This window comes from Nerophis lumbriciformis, linkage group LG06, assembly GCF_033978685.3.
Source record: "Nerophis lumbriciformis linkage group LG06, RoL_Nlum_v2.1, whole genome shotgun sequence".
Lineage (NCBI taxonomy): Eukaryota > Metazoa > Chordata > Actinopteri > Syngnathiformes > Syngnathidae > Nerophis > Nerophis lumbriciformis.
Window position 1 is genome coordinate 6,647,277 of NC_084553.2, and position 21,174 is coordinate 6,668,450.

The 21,174-nt window shown below is 39.3% G+C and overlaps 1 protein-coding gene across 3 annotated transcripts in view; it reads right to left on the reverse strand.

The window, feature by feature from the left end:
• Nucleotides 1-21,174, reverse strand: part of cdh8 (cadherin 8) — a 409,796-nt gene that overhangs the window by 6,629 nt on the left and 381,993 nt on the right. For all 3 annotated transcript variants that reach the window (XM_061963666.2, XM_072913334.1, XM_072913333.1), the window contains exons 8-10: nucleotides 19,803-19,939; nucleotides 6,152-6,273; nucleotides 3,871-3,988 (exon numbers count right to left, since the gene is read on the reverse strand). In XM_061963666.2, the coding sequence (XP_061819650.2) occupies nucleotides 3,871-3,988; nucleotides 6,152-6,273; nucleotides 19,803-19,939 (377 nt within the window). The remainder of the gene's footprint in view (nucleotides 1-3,870; nucleotides 3,989-6,151; nucleotides 6,274-19,802; nucleotides 19,940-21,174) is intronic.

Below are 21,174 nucleotides of genomic sequence, written 5' to 3' on the forward strand. Positions count from 1 at the left end.
TACTATTAGTAAACATAATGAAAAAAATGCTACTATTGAAAAATAGTAACTGTAATGACAAAAATACTGATAATTATACTATTAGTAAACATAATGAAAACAATGCTACTACTGAAAATAATAACTAATAACAAAACTAATATAACAATATTATTAGTAAAAATAATGACAAAAATGCTACTATTCAAAACAATAACTAATGACAAAAATAATGATAACAATACTATTAGTAAAAATTATGAAAAAATGCTACTATTGAAAATAACTGCAATTTCACAAATAATGATAATACTATTAGTAAAAATAATTTAAAAAATGCTCCTATTCAAAATAATAACTAATAACAAAAATAATGATAAAACTACTATTAGTCAAAACAATGAAAAAAAAAATGCTACTATTGAAAATAATAACTGTAATAAAAAAAATAATGATGATACTATTAGTAAAAATAATGAAAAAATATATTTTGATAACAATAACAATATTAGTAATATTATATAAAAACAACAATAATGATCATAGTTTTAATATTAGTAATAACAAATATTTAGTAGCAACAATAATAATAATCAACACACACTTAAGTTTATTTAAACATGTATTTATTTAAACATTAATTTTTTTATGTATTTATTATATTGTGATAACGCCAATAAAAACAATTGTGAAAAATATGGTACAAATATAAAATTTGTAATTTTTATGTTCTTTACTCTTAATTTCTATTTATATACTGTAAATGTTGCTGCTGTGACAAAGTAAGTATCAGTGCATCTATAATAAATTACTTCAACATTAATTGATTTAATAAAACGTGTGGTAAATGGTTTCAAAAATAATAAATGATTGAAAGGCTTACAATTAAACACATGCAAGAAAAGTTCAAATTGATAAGAATGGTGTACGTGTTTATGTTCAAATGTTTATTTTGCATTCATCCTAGCTTGTGTATCAAAGTCAAAGAGAAAAAAAAAACAGATTTTTTTTTTTCTTTCGATGACCTGATTTTTACGCGCTCTCGGATTCCGTCAGAGTGGCGGCCTGCAGCTGGTGTGTCCGAGCAGAAGGCTGCCACCATATGAAGGCTCTCGCCCTGAGCTGCAAACATTACACGTCACCATGAACACAGCTTGTTCGGCACCAGCTCTTTGGACGCGATGAAAAAAACAAAACAAAAAAAACAAGCAATGAGCATATTTAGCGGATATAAACGTGGCGCCATCTGTCAGGAGGAAGTCAACCTGCACTGAACTGTGCAAGCAGCAGGAAAAACATGTGGAGCTCATTTACTCGCATTGACTGCGAACGCATCGCCGTCCTAAACAACATGGCTGCCTTTGGTGCACCTCGCTATTTTGGGTTAAAAATTGAGGTTTTAATAGGAAATTTTTACAGCATTAAGAATTTACAATGTATTATTATTTTTTGTCAATATTATTCAAAGGAGAACGTTTGGATATTATCAATATAGATGATATATTATCATACAAAATCAAAAAGATACAAGAGAATATATTAATTTATTTTTGTTAATAATTACATCATATTAAATGTAAGTGAGGACTAATATTTCTTTAGGATATAAAGTGGTTGCTTTTATTTGAGTGATTTAGAAAATGGATGAATGGATGAAAATAAAGATATGACAAATAAAACTTTGAATTAAAGAGTATATGTACGTATATTTCAAAGTCAAAATCGAAATATAAATTGAAATTAAATTTAAATTAAAATTAAAATTAAAATTAAGATTAAAATTAAAATTAAAATTAAAATTAAAATTAAAAATAAAATTAAAATTAAAATTAAAATTAAAATTAAATTAAAATTAAAATTAAAATTAAAATTAAACATGTGATTAAAACTGACTAGTCTATATATATTTTTTAAATGCAAATATAAAAAATGAAACAAAATTAAAAGTAGAATTAAAATTAAAATTAAAATTAAAATTAAAAATGTGATTAAAACTGACTGGTCTATATACTTTTTAAATGCAAATGTAAAAATTGAAACAAAATTCAAAGTAGAATTGAAAGTAAAATAAAAATAAAAATAAAAATAAAAATAAAAATAAAAATAAAAATAAAAATAAAAATAAAAATAAAAATTAAAATTAAAATTAAAATTAAAATTAAAATTAAAATTAAAATTAAAATAAATAAAAATAAAAATAAAAATAAAAATAAAAATAAAAATAAAAATAAAAATAAAAATAAAAATAAAAATAAAAATAAAAAGTGTGATTAAAACTGAATGGTTGGGTTCTGACATTGATTTGACCATTGCATTTCCCAACCAATATTCTACAACACAAATACAACATTGAAACAACATGCTTTTTGACAACGTTAATTCAATGTTGGGTTGTGACGTTGATTCGAACATTGAAATTTTGTCATTTTCCCAACCAATATTCTACAACACAAATACAACGTTGAAGCAACATGCTTTTTGACAACGTTAATTCAATGTTGGGTTTTGACGTTGATTCGAACATTGAAATTTTGTCATTTTCCCAACCAATATTCTACAACATAAATACAACCTTGAGACAACATGCTTTTTGACAAAGTTAATTCAATGTTGGGTTTTGACGTTGATTCGACCATTGAATTTTGGCAATTTTCCCAACCAATATTCTACAACACAAATACAACATTGAAACAACATGCTTTTTGACAACGTTAATTCAATGTTGGGTTTTTGACGTTGATTCGACCATTGAATTTTGGTAATTTTCCCAACCAATATTCTACAACATTGAAACAACAAGCTTTTTGACAACGTTGAATCAATGTCAGGTTGTGACATTGATTTGACCATTGAAATTTGGTCATTTTCCCAACCAATATTCTACAACACAAATACAACGTTGAAGCAACATGCTTTCTGACAACATTAATTCAATGTTGGGTTTCGGCATTGATTCGACCATTGAAATTTGGTAATTTTCCCAACCAATATTCTCCAACACAACTACAACTTTGAGACAACATGCTTTTTGACAAAGTTAATTCAATGTTGGGTTTTGACGTTGATTCGACCATTGAATTTTGGTAATTTTCCCAACCAATATTCTACAACATAAATACAACTTTGAGACAACATGCTTTTTGACAACGTTAATTAAATGTTGGGTTCTGACGTTGATTCGACCATTGGATTTTGGTAATTTTCTCAACCAATATTCTACAACATAAATACAACATTGAAACAACATGCTTTTTGACAACGTTAATTCAATGTTGGGTTTTGGCGTTGACTCAACCATTGAAATTTGGTCATTTCCCCAACCAATATTCTACAATACAAATACAACGTTGAAGCAACATGCTTTTTGACAACGTTTATTCAATGTCAGGTTGTGACGTTGATTCGACCATTGAATTTTGGTAATTTTCCCAACCAATATTCTACAACATTGAAACAACATGCTTTTTGACAACATTAACTAAATGTTGGGTTTTGACGTTAATTTGACCATTGAAATTTGGTCATTTTCCCAACCAATATTCTACAACACAAATACAACGTTGAAACAACATGCTTTTTGACAACGTTAATTCAATGTCAGGTTCTGACGTTGATTTGATTATTGATATTTAATCATTTCCCAACCAACAACGTGGATCCAACGTTAAACTCCAACTTTGTCGCAATGTACAAATACGACAATTTTGCAATGTTGTTTCAAAGTCAGTTTCAAAGGACATGTTGTATCAATGTCTTGTGCCTCCTGGGAAATGACCACAATGACATCATATTATTGCTTTCCTTTGTTTCATGACTACAGTTTTGATTAATCAACTTTCTCTGCGGCCTTAAAAAGGCTGAAGGTCTATCGAGTTTGGACGGTTTCCTCACCTTGGTTGTTCTTGATGGTGAAGTTGGGATTATTGAGCATCTCCGGCACCAGGCGGTACTCAAAGTAGTGTCCCTGGATGGGGTCGTCTCTGTCCACGGCGCTGACGGTCTGGATCACCTGAGCGGAGGACAGATGGAATATTTTGCACACATTCAGAGTCCGAGGGCCGCTAATCTGTCATCGTCTTATCGGGCTCGTCGGGGTTGATTGGGAATTAGAATTCAGGCCCGGCGGGACACTTTGGACTGCCTTCCCTGGCGCGGCGTAATAAAAGTGCACGGGACACATGTAGATGTGCTGAATGAGGTGGATTGATGAGACGGGGGAATGCTAAGCACCCGTCTGAGGTTTTTTGGCAGGGCGATGCATGGAGCCATCTGGAGGAGGACATGAAAGACCTTCTTGAATGATGATGCGCCGTGATCAATGCCCGGCGCTCTCCTCAAAAAGGCCCGTGTGAAATAACTAAAGCTCCAATTCCACGTCGCCAAGGCCAGGTCCCAAATCTGGCGCCGGGGCCACTTGAGGACCATATCCTTTATGTTTTTTGAATACATCGTATTTTCTAAAAAAAAAAAAAATAACATTACAAAGCAAGATTAGAGCTATACTAAATATTTTTATTTTATTTTTATTCACTTTAATAACATGTTGAATTAATTACATATTCAATTAAACAACTTTTAAAAAGTTCCACCCTTTTAATTTTAATTGTAAATTAAAAACATATTCTACAATAATATTTGATTCAACAGATATATGTATATACATTATATATATATATATATATATATATATATATATATATATATATATAAATATATATATATATATATATATATACATATATGTATATACATATATGTATATATGTATGTACATTTATGTAAATATGTATGTATATACAAACCCTGTTTCCATATGAGTTGGGAACTTGTGTTAGATGTAAATATAAACGGAATACAATGATTTGCAAATCATTTTCAACCCATATTCAGTTGAATATGCTACAAAGACAACATATTTGATGTTCAAACTGTTGCAATTTGGACCAGTTGTTCCTCCCAGGGAATTCAAGTCACAATTCGCTCCCAAGCTCTTTACGACACTTAAAGCTGAGTTGAAAAACCACCAGAGACAGAATGGGTATTTTGTTGTATATTTTCAAAGCTTTGCCAATATACATTTTGAGACCTGTCTAACCCTAGAACATTCTATCGCGCCTCCCAAAATGGTCTGTCTTCCCAACGCCAAAAACCCCTCTTTCTTTCCCCCTCTCTAGCCATAATACAAGCACAACGTCTCCCTAGCCATAATACATTCCAAAGAACTCAAGGTTAACACACACAGTATACTTGCTGACAGAGCATCAAGAGAAGAAATGGCAAACACGAGCTGTTTTCAAATATGACTAAGAAATAAAAGAAGTACAACTTAAATTCGGATATATGTAAATATCTGCCTCCGACAAAACTGATAAATTTTTTATTTTTTTTGCAAATAATCATTAACTTTAGAATTTGATGCCAGCAACACGTGACAAAGAAGTTGGGAAAGGTGGCAATAAATACTGATAAAGTTGAGGAATGCTCATCAAACACTTATTTGGAACATCCCACAGGTGTGCAGGCTAATTGGGAACAGGTGGGTGCCATGATTGGGTATAAAAACACCTTCCCAAAAAATGCTCAGTCTTTCACAAGAAAGGATGGGGCGAGGTACACCCCTTTGTCCACAACTGCGTGAGCAAATAGTCAAACAGTTTAAGAACAACATTTATATATATATATATATATATATATATATATATATATATATATATATGTATATATATATATATATATATATATATATATATATATATATATATATATATATATATATATATATATATATATATACAGAAAATCACAATACATTTTCTGGGTAAAATCCTAGCAAGTGGGCTGCTCGTTTTTTAAGAATTTTTATTAATGTAAAATCTAGAGGATTTTATTTTTTTTTTTTTTTACATTGTAGGTCAGGTTTTAAATTAAATACATAAGACATATATTGGATTGATGTCAGCATCAAAATGTGCAGTGCACTTTATGAGTTAGTGTATTTTATGGTGAAAAAAACCCAAAAAACTCCGAGCTCCTACGCTAAAATTTTACCGTAATTTGCTGTTTTGTGATTGATTGGGTGAAAAATTGGTTTTTCTTTCATTTTCTGTACATGGTGAGAAAAAAAAAGGTGCATAAACCGCCAGGGGAAGAAAAAAAATTTTTTTTTTCTTACCTGTCCTGGTTTTCCATTCTCACACAGAAAGGCTTCATATTCCGTGGCGAACTCCGGGGCGTTGTCGTTCACATCCATGACCCTGATGGCCACCACCGCCCTGGAGACCTGGCTGTGGTTTCCTGGGAGACGCGGTGAGTGGCACACAAAAGAGGGGAGGGGAAAAAAAAAAAAAAAAAACAGACGGCGGGTGAAATCCCAGGTAAATTACGTGACCTAGTTTTAATTTCCTTTTGTTTTCCGCCTTGATTTCTTCCTTCATTTCCTGAGCTGATGGGAGGACGGATGATAAGCCGCATCAATCTACCTCTGGCTGATGCAAAACACAAAGAAACAATTCACCCCCACCCGAGTGCACCGTCATGTTTAAAACATGAGGGTTTATTAAAAAAAAAAACCCAGCATATTAATGAGTATAACTGAGGTCTGAAAAAGACAATTAAAGGCACTTTCAACAAATGAGATTTTAATTGGAATTATTCACCGCTGCTGACTGACAGTCGCCTTTGAGGGTCCCTGAAAACGCTTTATTTGTTATTATTATTCCTTAGTTATGTAAATTGGAAGCCGATATGTTTGCACGCGCGCCTGACAGCCGTCAGAAACGAGATCTGTAAACATTTGGTGTGTTTTTATTTAGCGGGAGACTTCCTGGTTCATGGAGGAACGACCAAAAGAGTTTGCATGTTTTTAGTTTAAGTCAGAAAATCTGACTGGTCAGGGGACAAAATGTCAGAAAATACACTCTTAATTTTTTGCCTGCGCTATTATTTTTATGATGGATGCTGTTATTAAACTACAAAGTCAGACGGGCTTGAAATGTCTCACACAGCTCTACAAAACAGGCGCTGTAGGAAGAAGAAACATGTTTGTGCCCCCTACCATTCCATAAATAATAATCTATAATGAAAGCTGCAAGCAGCGTTGGTTGGGCCCGCGTATTTGGCAGGTGCTAGTCCTAAGTGTCCCAATACTTTTGTCAAGTTTTAGTCCCAAGTGTCCCAATACTTTTGTCAAGTTGTAGTCTTAAGTGTCCCAATACTTTTGGCCAGTGTAGGTGTCCCAATACTTTTGTCCAGTGGTAGTCCTAAGTGTCCCAATACTTTTGTCCAGTTTTAGTCCTAATTGTCCCAATACTTTTGTCAAGTAGTTGCCATAAGTGTCCCAATACTTTTGTCCAGTGTAAGTGTCCCAATACTTTTGTCCAGTTTTCGTCCTAAGTGTCGCAATACTTTTGTTCAGTGGTATTCGTAAGTGTCCCAATATTTTTTTCCAGTGTAAGTGTCCCAATACTCTTGTTCAGTTTTCGTCATAAGTGTCCCAATACTTTTGTCTGCTTGTAGTCCGGATTGTCCCAATACTTTTGTCTAGTGTACCTACCTTGTCTGCATTGTGTGGGAACGCTGGTGCTTCCTGCTTTTAAGCAGCCTTCTTGAAAAAACAGCAGCATCAGCGCAGCGGCTCTTTGAAGGGTCATAAAATCAAAACCGGAGCCGGTATTAAAACTCTTTCGATAACTTTTAATCAAAAGGGTTCCATCTCTCTCCTGTGTTAGTTTGAAGCCGAAACGACAAACACGCTCAGAGGAGATAATGTTTGAAGAAAGGTGACCGGTTTTTACAAAAATGTTGTGTTGAAGGGGGAATAGCAAACTTCCTGTAGATTTTTACTGGGGGTTGTCAATTTATGAAATGTAGGTCTAAGTCAGACCTACGGAGAGGATTTTGTTTCATGTCTCTCCGACATTCCCAGTGGGAGTTACAGGCCGTTTTGTAAATTTTCTCTTCCGAGGAGCAGTTTTTTTCTCCGTTTTATTCAAAAATTGCTCTAGAGCGCAATTTTTAAATTTGGGGTTAAGTTTTTTTATTAGATCGCAATTTTTGCTAGTCCTGATGTGTGTGTTCAGTTTGGTGAGTTTTGAAGCAGGTTAAGGGGGTCAAATTAGAGCTCAAAGAGGCAAAAGTGACTGTTTTTAGTACTTTTTTGTCTTGAAGGGGGAATTGCCAACTTCCTGTTGATTTTAGCCCGAGAATGTACTATTATTATTTAACTTTAACTTTAACTTTTATGAAATGTAGGTATAAGTCAGACCTACATAGAGGTTTTCGTTTCATGTCTCTCCGACCTTCCTAGTGGGAGTTACAGGCAGTCTAGTTTTTTTTTCTTCCTAGGGGGCGCTAGAGCGCAATTTTGAGTTTTGTGGTTCGGTTTTTTAAAAAAAGGCAATTTTAGCAGGTCCTGATGTGTGGGTCAAATATGGTGAGTTTTGAATCATGTTAAATGGGTCAAATTACAGCTCAAAGAGGCAAAAGTGACTGTTTTTAGTACTTTTTTGTCTTGAAGGGGGAATTGCCAACTTCCTGTTGATTTTAGCCCGAGAATGTCCTATTATGAAATGTAGGTATAAGTCAGACCTACATAGAGGTTTTTGTTTCATGTCTCTCCGACCTTCCTAGTGGGAGTTACAGGCAGTCTAGGTTTTTTTTTCCCTAGGGGGCGCTAGAGCGCAATTTTGAGTTTTGTGGTTCGGTTTTTTTTAAAAAGGCAATTTTCGCAGGTCCTGATGTGTGGGTCAAATATGGTGAGTTTTGAAGCATGTTAAGGGGGTCAAATTACAGCTCAAAGAGGCAAAAGTGACTGTTTTTAGTACTTTTTTGTCTTGAAGGGGGAATTGCCAACTTCCTGTTGATTTTTACCCGAGGAAATTAATCAATGAAAAGTAGGGCTAAGTGAGCCCTACATAGAGGTTTTTGTTTCATGTCTCTACAACATTCGTACTAGGAGTTATAAGCAGTTTTCTTTATAAGGGGCGCTAGAGCGCAATTTTGAGTTTTGGGGTTCGGTTTTTTATTAAAAGACAATTTTTGCAGGTCCTGATGTGTGGGTCAAATGTGGTGAGTTTTGAAGCATGTTAAGTGGGTCAAATTAGTGCTCAAAGAGGCGGCGGAATAATAATAAAACCTTAGAAAAACAATAGGTCCTTATGTCCCATTGCAAAAGGACTCCCGTTGGGATTCCTTTTACAATGGGCCATGCGGGCCCTAATAAATGGTAGGGGGTTTAAAAAAAAAAAAAAATCGATTTTCAGATTTATCGCGATTTGAAACAATTCTTAATCGATGAATGAAAAAAACAATTGTTGTATTTATTTTTTTATTTGTCCTGTTCAGCCACTCAGGCAAATCATATTTTGGATGTAAAGGGTAGATGCCCATAGCTGCTGTACTTTAGAAAAGAGAAGTGTTGGATACTTCTCTTGTTGCCAAATTTGTATTTGACTTTATTAAATGTTCGGGTACAATTTTATTTAACAAAATAAACTACTACTACTCAGTGGCTTAGTGGTTAGAGTGTCCGCCCTGAGATCGGTAGGTTGTGAGTTCAAACCCCGGCCGAGTCATACCAAAGACTATAAAAATGGGACCCATTACCTCCCTGCTTGGCACTCAGCATCAAGGGTTGGAATTGGGGGTTAAATCACCAAAAATGATTCCCGGGCGCGGCACAGCTGCTGCCCACTGCTCCCCTCACCTCCCAGGGGGTGAACAAGGGGATGGGTCAAATGCAGAGGACAAATTTCACCACACCTAGTGTGTGTGTGACAATCATTGGGACTTTAACTTAACTTAAACCAGTTTTCTTTTAAGAAATATAGAAATTGCTTGGAGCTGTTTATCTATTTTAAGGGAGAATGAACTGGCACCCGATGTTATTGAAAAAGTATCGATTTTTAAAATCGAGAATCAATTCTGAATGGAATCGGGACTCCCAAAAATCGAATTGAATCGTGTGGTGGCCAAAGATTCACAACCCTAATAAATAGTATAATTTCACTATTAAATTGTTATAAGTACACCTCTGCATAACATTGTCTTCCTATTATCCCCCCAAAAAAACGGAAAAAAAGAAAGGAATGTTGGTCAATTGACAATAAACAGTATATTTATTAACTTTATGTTTTAGTCTGTAAGAGAAAAGATATGAAAATGCATCAATTTACCTCAAAAAAATATGTTTTTTCTATTTGATGAAATGTGTCAGTTATCATGAATAACATGCAAGAAGCGATCATATTATTCAAGTTAGGACTTTGTTTTGCGAAGAAATGTAGTCGAGTGTGAGCAAGCAGTCTGTGAATTTAGCTTTTGAGTTGTATTTATTTCTACAGTGAAATGTGTCAGTTATCATTAATAACATGCAATAGCGATCACATCATTTAAAAGTGCAGGTTTTTATTATGCAAAGAAATGTAGTCGAGTGTGCTGTGGAGTTGACTTTACATTATTTTGAGTTGTTGTATTCATTTTCAAAATTTGAATCATCCATCCATCCATCCATCCATCTTCTTCCGCTTATTCGAGGTCGGGTCGCGGGGGCAGCAGCTTAAGTAGGGAAGCCCAGACTTTCCTCTCCCCAGCCACTTCGTCCAGCTCTTCCCGGGGGATCCCGTGGCGTTCCCAGGCCAGCCGGGAGACATAGTCCTCCCAACGTGTCCTGGGTCTTCCGCGTGGCCTCCTACATGGTCAGACGTGCCCTAAACACCTCCCTAGGGAGGCGTTCGGGTGGCATCCTGACCAGATGCCCGAACCACCTCATCTGGCTCCTCTCCATGTGGAGGAGCAGCGGCTTTACTTTGAGCTCCTCCCGGATGACAGAGCTTCTCACCCTATCTCTAAGGGAGAGACCTGCTACCCGGCGGAGGAAACTCATTTGGGCCGCTTGTACCCGTGATCTTGTCCTTTCGGTCATAACCCAAAGCTCATGACCATAGGTGAGGATGGGAACGTAGATCGACCGGTAAATTGAGAGCTTTGCCTTCCGGCTCAGCTCCTTCTTCACCACAACGGATCGATACAGCGTCCGCATTACTGAAGATGACGCACCGATCCGCCTGTCGATCTCACCATCCACTCTTCCCTCACTCGTGAACAAGACTCCGAGGTACTTAAACTCCTCCACTTGGGGCAGGGTCTCCTCCCCAATCCGGATATGGCACTCCACCCTTTTCCGCGCGAGAACCATGGACTCGGACTTGGAGGTGCTGATTCTCGTCCCAGTCGCTTCACACTTGGCTGTGAACCGATCCAGTGAGAGCTGAAGATCCTGGCCAGATGAAGCCATCAGGACCACATCATCTGCAGAAAGCAGAGACCTAATCCTGCAGCCACCAAACCGGATCCCCTCAACACCTTGACTGCGCCTAGAAATTCTGTCCATAAAAGTTATGAACAGAATCGGTGACAAAGGGCAGCCTTGGCAGAGTCCAACCCTCATTGGAAACGGGTCCGACTTAATGCCGGCAATGTGGACCGCCACAATCAGACAGTCCGATACCCCATACTCTCTGAGCACTCCCTACAGGATTTCCCGAGGGACACGGTCGAATGCCTTCTTCAATTCCACAAAGCACATATAGACTGACTGGGCAAACTCCCATGCACCCTCAAGGACCCTGCCGAGAGTATAGAGCTGGTCCACAGTTCCACGACCAGAACGGAAACCATACTATTCCTCCTGAATCCGAGGTTCGACTATCCGCCGTAGCTTCCGCTCCAGGGAGCTTTACCGCCACAATCAGACAGTCAGATACCCCATACTCTCTGAGCATTCCCCACAGAACTTCCCGAGCGACACGGTCGAATGCCTTCTCCAAGTCCACAAAGCACATGTAGACTGGTTGGGCAAACTCCCATGCACCCTCAAGGACCCTGCCGAGAGTATAGGGCTGGTCCACAGTTCCACGACCAGGACGAAAACCACACTGTGCCTCCTGAATCCGAGGTTCGACTATCCGCCGTAGCCTCCGCTCCAGGGAGCGGACCGCCACAATCAGACAGTCCGATACCCCATACTCTCTGAGCACTCCCCACAGGACTTCCCGAGGGACACGGTCGAATGCCTTCTTCAATTCCACAAAGCACATGTAGACTGGTTGGGCAAACTCCCATGCACCCTCAAGGACCCTGCCCAGAGTATAGAGCTGGTCCACAGTTCCACGACCAGGACGAAAACCACACTGTTCCTCCTGAATCCGAGGTTCGACTATCCGCCGTAGCCTCCGCTCCAGGGAGCGGACCGCCACAATCAGACAGTCCGATACCCCATACTCTCTGAGCACTCCCCACAGGACTTCCCGAGGGACACGGTCGAAAGCCTTCTCCAAATCAACAAAGCACATGTAGACTGGTTGGGCAAACTCCCATGCACCCTCAAGGACCCTGCCGAGAGTATAGAGCTGGTCCACAGTTCCTCGACCAGGACGAAAACCACACTGTTCCTCCTGAATCCGAGGTTCGACGATCCGCCGTAGCCTCCGCTCCAGGGAGCGGACCGCCACAATCAGACAGTCCGATACCCCATACTCTCTGAGCACTCCCCACAGGACTACCCGAGGGACACGGTCGAATGCCTTCTCCAAGTCCAACGTCGACCGCGTTACATTAAACTTTAAGTGTATGCCGAGGCATTTACGCGCACCAATTTGCTGGGCTTTGATTGAATTAAAACATCTCAGTAGTCAATTTGCGTGGGAACATTAACATGTGGAAAATAAACACTTAAAAAAAAAAATTAAAAAGAGACACACCTTGGAGATTAAAGAACATCTGCGGAACCCCCCCTACCCCAGTCCCAAAAACCCCCCTACACTCGTCCCCCGAAAAAAACCCCGCACCGACTCGGTGGAAAATGTTTCCGGCAGAGCGACAAAGAGCTTGAGCCGCGTGAGGCTTTATTTGCATACAGATTGTTTGAGGGGGGCTGTAAGTTGCGATAAAGCTTAATGTAGCCCTTAAAGCGACTGGAAGAGGAATTTACACCGCTTGTAACTTGTTCCCCCCTCACGCCCTCCCCCCCCCCGCCTGTCGCCGCCCCTCCGTGCTTAATCAAAGCAGGCGCACTTTAATTGTGAGGCGAAATGAAAGCAGGGTTGTTGTTTTTTTAGGGGGGGGGGGACTTCTTCAAGCCTGCCTGCCGGCTGAGTGACTGCACATGCAGATAGCGCCACCTTCCCAGTTCAGGGTGGTTTGGTTTTAGGGCACTTTCTACCGTTCTTGCTCTGACGCAGTGCTGACATTTCCCTGCCTTAGTGGACTATTTCCAGGCTTCCTTCCAGTCCTTCTGACTATTTCTGATGCGCAAGCTGGTGACCCGGATTATTTTGAGTTGTATTTATTTATTGGAGGAAATTTGTCAAACAAGCATTACCAATCATCCATCCATCCATCCATCTTCGTCCGCTTATCCGAGGTCGGGTCGCGGGGGCAGCAGCCTAAGCAGGGAAGCCCAGACTTCCCTCTCCCCAGCAACTTCGTCCAGCTCTTCCTGTGGGACCCCGAGGCGTTCCCAGGCCAGCCGGGAGACATAGTCTTCCCAACGTGTCATGGGTCTTCCCCGCGGCCTCCTACCGGTCGGACGTGCCCTAAACACCTCCCTAGGGAGGCGTTCGGGTGGCATCCTGACCAGATGCCCGAACCACCTCATCTGGCTCCTCTCGATGTGGAGGAGCAGCGGCTTTACTTTGAGCTCCTCCCGGATGGCAGAGCTTCTCACCCTATCTCTAAGGGAGAGCCCCGCCACCTGGCGGATGAAACTCATTTCAGCCGCTTGTACCCGTGATCTTGTCCTTTCGGTCATAACCCAAAGCTCATGACCATAGGTGAGGATGGGAACGTAGATCGACCGGTAAATTGAGAGCTTTGCCTTCCGGCTCAGCTCCTTCTTCACCACAACGGATCGATACAGCGTCCGCATTACTGAAGACGCCGCGCCGATCCGCCTGTCGATCTCACGATCCACTCTTCCCTCACTCGTGAACAAGACTCCGAGGTACTTGAACTCCTCCACTTGGGGCAAGATCTCCTCCCCAACCGGGAGATGGCACTCCACCCTTTTCCGGGCGAGAACCATGGACTCGGACTTGGAGGTGCTGATTCTCATCCCAGTCGCTTCACACTCGGCTGCGAACCGATCCAGCGAGAGCTGAAGATCCTGGCCAGATGAAGCCATCAGGACCACATCATCTGCAAAAAGCAGAGACCTAATCCTGCAGCCACCAAACCAGATCCCCTCAACGCCTTGACTGCGCCTAGAAATTCTGTCCATAAAGGTTATGAACAGAATCGGTGACAAAGGGCAGCCTTGGCGGAGTCCAACCCTCACTGGAAACGTGTCCGACTTACTACCGGCAATGCGGACCAAGCTCTGGCACTGAGCATACAGGGAGCGGACTGCCACAATCAGGCAGTCCGATACCCCATACTCCCTGAGCACTCCCCACAGGACTTCCCGAGGGACACGGTCGAATGCCTTCTCCAAGTCCACAAAACACATGTAGACTGGTTGGGCAAACTCCCATGCACCCTCAAGGACGCCATTACCAATCATTCATTACCAATTTCCTACATATAAAACGGTGCGCTTAATAATATAAGGATTGAAATGGCGTATTATTGTCTGTGCTATGGCGCCATCTTTTGGACGAGTTCGCTCACTGCAGGTGTCGCGGGTTGAACATGTACTTCCCGTTTTAATGCCTTGAACCGGAAGTAAAACTGTTCATAGCGTTTGTCAAGAGTAATTGTATCTAAGTTATCACAAAACTTTGTGTTACATTGAGTTCAGCTCGCTCTGCGAGAGGACAGAAGCTGTATTTGACCCTACCAAGCAAAAGGCTTGTAAAACTCCACTGTGTAGGATGGGGAGCAACATGAGGGTGTCGGTTTCTTTGATGTATTGTAATCCACAGGAAGATTTTGTCTTTACCCGAGCTATACAAAGCGGAGAGGAGGCAGGGCCTGACCTCCCTCCAGGCACCTTTTCTTTGAACTGTTTTACGACCTATCTGTGTTGGCCCTGCGATGAGATGGCGACTTGTCTAGGGTGTACGCCGCCTTCCGCCCGATTGTAGCTGAGATAGGCTCCAGCGCCCCCCGCGACCCCAAAGGGAATAAGCGGTAGAAAATGGATGGATGGATGGATGTTTTACGACCTTTTCTTTGAACTGTTTTGTAACCAAAGGCGATGGCTGTTTATGACCCCCCTCCCTTAGAAACAGCTGTTGCCATGTAATCAGGGAAAGTCCAAATAAAAGAGGAGGCGCACAATCTTTCGTCAGGGCGTGGGACGACACTGTTCAAGGGTACAGTGTCTACGCGTTTCTCCTCAATTGAGCTAAACTGAATTCTGTCTCTGTTTAATTCCTTGCTTCTTGTCTTGTTTAATAGATGTCATCAGTGTTTGAACATGACCCCATGCTAAAATTAAAGTGCTAACTTTTTTTTCCTAAATGTAATTCCCCAGCCATCCACCTTAGAGTCATACAACTTGTGTGACACAAGCTAACTATTATCATGCTCGCGTTAGCTTGCTAGCATGCCAACATTAGCATGCTAACTTTTTGAGCTAGTTTTGCAACCCTTTACCCCAGAGTCAAATAACTTGGTATGTGTCACTTGTTAACTTTTAGCATGCTAGCTGGGTAACTTAAGCATGCTAACTTTTTTCATCTAATTTTACACGTTTTTCTCTATTTCCGAAGCCATACACCTTACAGCCATGCTAATTAACATGTGACACATGCTAACTGATAGCATGCTACCGTTAGCTTGCGAGCATCAAAAATTTGCATGCTAACTTTTTGAACTAGTTGTATAACCGGTTACCCCACAGTCATATAACTTGGTATGTGAAACTTGTAAACTGTTAGCATGCTAAAATTAAAGTGCTAACTTTTTTTTTCTAAATTTACTCTTTTTTCTCAAATTTCCCAGCCATACACCTTAGAGTCATATAACTTGGTATGGGACACAAGCTAACTATTTTCATGCTCACATTAGCTTGCTAGCGTGGAAAGATTAGCATGCTAACTTTTTAGCTAGTTTTGCAACCGTTTACCCCGGAGTCATATAACTTAGTATGTGAAACTTGTTAACTTTTAGCTTGAAAACGATAGCATGCTAGCTGGGTAACTTAAGCATGCTAACTTTTTTATCTAATTTTACATGTTTTTCTCTATTCCCGAAGCCATACACCTTACAGCCATGCTAATTAACATGTGACACATGCTAACTGATAGCATGCTACCGTTAGCTTGCTAGCATCAAAAATTAGCATGCTAACTTTTTGAGCTAAATGTACAACCGTTTACCCCACAGTCATATAACTTGGTACGTGAAACTTGTAAACTGTTAGCATGCTAAAATTAAAGTGCTAACTTTTTTTTCTAAATGTACTCTTTTTTTCAAATTTCCCAGCCATACACCTTAGAGTCATATAACTTGATATGTGACACAAGCTAACTATTATCATGCTCACGTTAGCTTGCTAGCATGCCAACATTAGCATGCTAACTTTTTGAGCTAGTTTTGCAACCCTTTACTCCAGAGTCATATATAACTTGGTACGTGACGCTAGCTTGGTAACTTAAGCATGCTAACTTATTCCATCTAATTGTACACTTTTTTCTCTTTTTCCGAAGCCATACACCTTACAGCCGAGTTAATTGACATGTGACACATGCTAACTGATAGCATGCTACCGTTAGCTTCCTAGCATCAAAAATGAGCATGCTAGTTTTACAACCGCCTACCCCATAGTCATATAACTTGGTACATGACACTTGTAAACTCTTAGCATGCTAAAATTAAAGTGCTAACTTTTTTTTTGTAAATTTACCATTTTTTCTCTCTAATTCCCCAGTCATATACTTTAGAGTCATATAACTTGGTATGTGACACTTGCTAGCCTTTAGCATGCAAAATATAGCATGCTAGCTAGCTAACCTAAGCATGCTAACTTTTTCCATCTAATTTTACACGTTTTTCTCTATTTCCGAAGCCATACAACTTACAGCCGTGTTAATTGGCATGTGAGACATGCCATCGTTAGCACATTTGCGTTAGCATTTTAATGTTCACATGCTAACGTTTTTTTTTGTAAATTTACTATTTTTTTCTCTCATTCCCCAAGCCATACACTTTAGAGTCATATAACTTGGTATGTGACACTTGCCAGCCTTTAGCATGCACAATATAGCATGCTAGCTAGCTAACCTAAGCATGCTAACTTTTTCCATCTAATTTTACACATTTTTCTCTATTTCCGAAGCCATACACCTTTCAGCCGTGTTAATTGACATGTGACACATGCTAACTGATAGCATGCTACCGTTAGCTTCCTAGCATAAAAAATTTGCATGCTAGTTTTACAACCGTTTACCCCATAGTCATATAACTTGGTACGTGACACTTGTAAACTCTTAGCATGCTAAAATTAAAGTGCTAACTTTTTTTTTGTAAATTTACAATTCTCTAATTCCCCAGCCATACACTTTAGAGTCATATAACTTGGTATGTGACACTTGCTAGCCTTTAGCATGCTAGCTAGCTAACCTAAGCATGCTAACTTTTTTCCATCTAATTTTACACGTTTTTCTCTATTTCCGAAGCCATACACCTTTCAGCCGTGTTCATTGACATGTGACACATGCTAACTGATAGCATGCTACCGTTAGCTTCCTAGCATCAAAAATTAGCATGCTAGTTTTACAACCGTTTACCCCATAGTCATATAACTTGGTACGTGTCACTTGTAAACTCTTAGCATGCTAAAATTAAAGTGCTATCTTTTTTTTGTAAATGTACTCTTTTTTTCTCTCTCTAATTCCCCAGCCATACACTTTAGAGTCATATAACTTGGTATGTGACACTTGCTAGCCTTTAGCATGCTGGCTAGCTAACCTAAGCATGCTAACTTTTTCCATCTAATTTTACACGTTTTTCTCTATTTCCGAAGCCATACACCTTACAGCCGTGTTAATTGGCATGTGGCACATGCTAACTGATAGCATGCTACCGTTAGCTTCCTAGCATCAAAAATTAGCATGCTAGTTTTACAACCGTTTACCCCATAGCCATACAACTTGGTACGTGACACTTGTAAACTCTTAGCATGCTAAAATTAAAGTGCTAACTTTTTTTTTGTAAATGTACTATTTTTTCTCTCTAATTCCCCAGACATACACTTTAGAGTCACATAACTTGGTTTGTGACACTTGCTAGCCTTTAGCATGCAAAATATAGCATGCTAGCTAGCTAACCTAAGCATGCTAACTTTTTCCATCTAATTGTACACTTTTTTTCTCTATTTCCGAAGCCATACACCTTACAGCCGTGTTAATTGGCATGTGACACATGCTAACTGATAGCATGCTACCGTTAGCTTCCTAGCATCAAAAATTAGCATGCTAGTTTTACAACCGTTTACCCCATAGCCATATACCTTGGTACATGACACTTGTAAACTCTTAGCATGCTAAAATTAAAGTGCTAACTTTTTTTTTGTAAATTTACCATTTTTTCTCTCTAATTCCCCAGTCATATACTTTAGAGTCATATAACTTGGTATGTGACACTTGCTAGCCTTTAGCATGCACAATATAGCATGCTAGCTAGCTAACCTAAGCATGCTAACTTTTTCCATCTAATTTTACACGTTTTTCTCTATTTCCGAAGCCATACACCTTTCAGCCGTGTTAATTGACATGTGACACATGCTAACTGATAGCATGCTACCGTTAGCTTCCTAGCATCAAAATTTAGCATGCTAGTTTTACAACCGTTTACCCCATAGCCATATAACTTTGTACGTGACACTTGTAAACTCTTAGCATGCTAAAATTAAAGTGCTAACTTTTTTTTGGTAAATTTACCATTTTTTCTCTCTAATTCCCCAGTCATATACTTTAGAGTCATATAACTTGGTATGTGACACTTGCTAGCCTTTAGCATGCACAATATAGCATGCTAGCTAGCTAACCTAAACATGCTAACTTTTTCCATCTAATTTTACACGTTTTTCTCTATTTCCGAAGCCATACACCTTACAGCCGTGTTAATTGGCATGTGACACATGCTAACTGATAGCATGCTACCGTTAGCTTCCTAGCATCAAAAATTAGCATGCTAGTTTTACAACCGTTTACCCGATAGTCATATAACTTGGTACGTGACACTTGTAAACTCTTAACATGCTAAAATTAAAGTGCTAACTTTTTTTTTGTAAATTTACCATTCTTTCTCTCTAATTCCCCAGCCATACACCTTAGAGTCATATAACTTGGTATGTGACACTTGCTAGCCTTTAGCATGCTGGCTAGCTAACCTAAGCATGCTAACTTTTTCCATCTAATTTTACACGTTTTTCTCTATTTCCGAAGCCATACACCTTACAGCCGTGTTAATTGGCATGTGAGACATGCCATCGTTAGCACATTTGCGTTAGCATTTTAATGTGCACATGCTAACGTTGTAGGGTAGCTCTGTAGCTCATTTTGTAAAGTTACACCTAAAACTCACGGATTCGGACACTCGGCACTATCTTCACAGAACGGCGGTCCGGGGCACAGATAGCAGGCCAGCGGTCCGGGGCACAGATAGCAGGCCAGCGGTCTGGGGCACAGATAGCGGGCAAGCGGTCCGGGGCACAGATAGCAGGCCAGCGGTCCGGGGCACAGATAGCGGGCCAGCGGTCCGGGGCACAGATAGCAGGCCCATCAAAATTTCCGCGGGTTTTTCCTAGTTATTTATTACTATCTTTCCCCGACACGGATCGGTCCAAAAAAAAAAATAATGCACCAAGGTCGTTGACTTACGGACTTCCGTGGCGGTGACGGTGATGTTGTGCCACATGTCCGTCTCCCGGTCCAGCGGCTTGGCCAGCGTGATCTCGCCGTCGTCGCCGTCAATGTTGAACTGTCTCTCCAGGTCCGTGTGGCGGTCTATCAGGTACCTGTCGGGACAAGGGTAGGTTCAAAAAATGGCGGCAATTTGAAGCAGCTATGAAGTCGTCATCCTCCGAGAGGGAGAAAGCATCTCGGGATGAATGCGCGCTCAAGCAGTGGAAAATCAATAATTATCGCCTGAGGACTAATTACAGACTTCTCATGAGCAGCAGGGGGCATTAAAGATTAATAAGGTCCATGAGAGTACCCCCCCCACCCGCCCTGTTTAAAAGACCATTAGTGCATGTTGTGTCAGGAAAAGAGATGTGCTGTTGTTAACCCCGTTTGGGATCTGTCAACACTCAAAAGGCCCCCAAAGGACGTGTTTAACAAGTGAGGACAGCTTAGCGACACACACACACACACACACACACACACACACACACACACGTAATGTGGTGGGCGGGGCCAAAGGATGCAAGGGAAGGACAACTAAATCTGCTAAGGAGCAGTTGACCTTCTAACCTGCAATAAGATCATGCACATGTTTTGCAATGGTTTTATATCCTCATGTTTTAATAAACACAAACATTGTAAATCTATTCCAATTAAAACATTTAATTTGTATTGTTTCATAATATTTTTTTATTTTAAACATTACTGATGATTTTTTTTCAGGAGTTCAAATGTATTTATTCTATATTTTAATATAGTTATATTTATGACATACCAGCAAGATGTATTTTTATTTTATTGTATTTCAATGCATTTATCAGGGGTGGAGCCTGTCTTATTATTTAGAATATTTATTTTCATCTCATGAAAATTATAGACATTTTTTAGTATTATCTAAATATATTATATTTATAGTAAGGACGTACCAGTATCATATATGTTTCTTCTACAATATGTACAATTATTTACGAACTTAATTGGTTATTGAACAGGGTTTGTAAATGTAAAAGTTTGTAAAGTGGAGCATTTTATTTCTCCATTAAAAAAATGAAAATATAAATATTGGGTTCCAGTCTCGACAAAAGTCCATACTTTAGTTAAGGTTTGTTCACGTTGAACACACTATAAAATACTATACTAATTTAGTATTTAAAATATATTTATTTTATATTTTAATACATGTATATTTATGACATACCAGCAGAATATATTTTATTTTATGATATGTTTATTATCTCAGCTGCATTCGGGCGGTAGAAAATGGATGGATGGATATGTTTATTATGTATTTATTTATATATATTATAAATACATATATACACACATATTGTAAAACCACCAACAACAA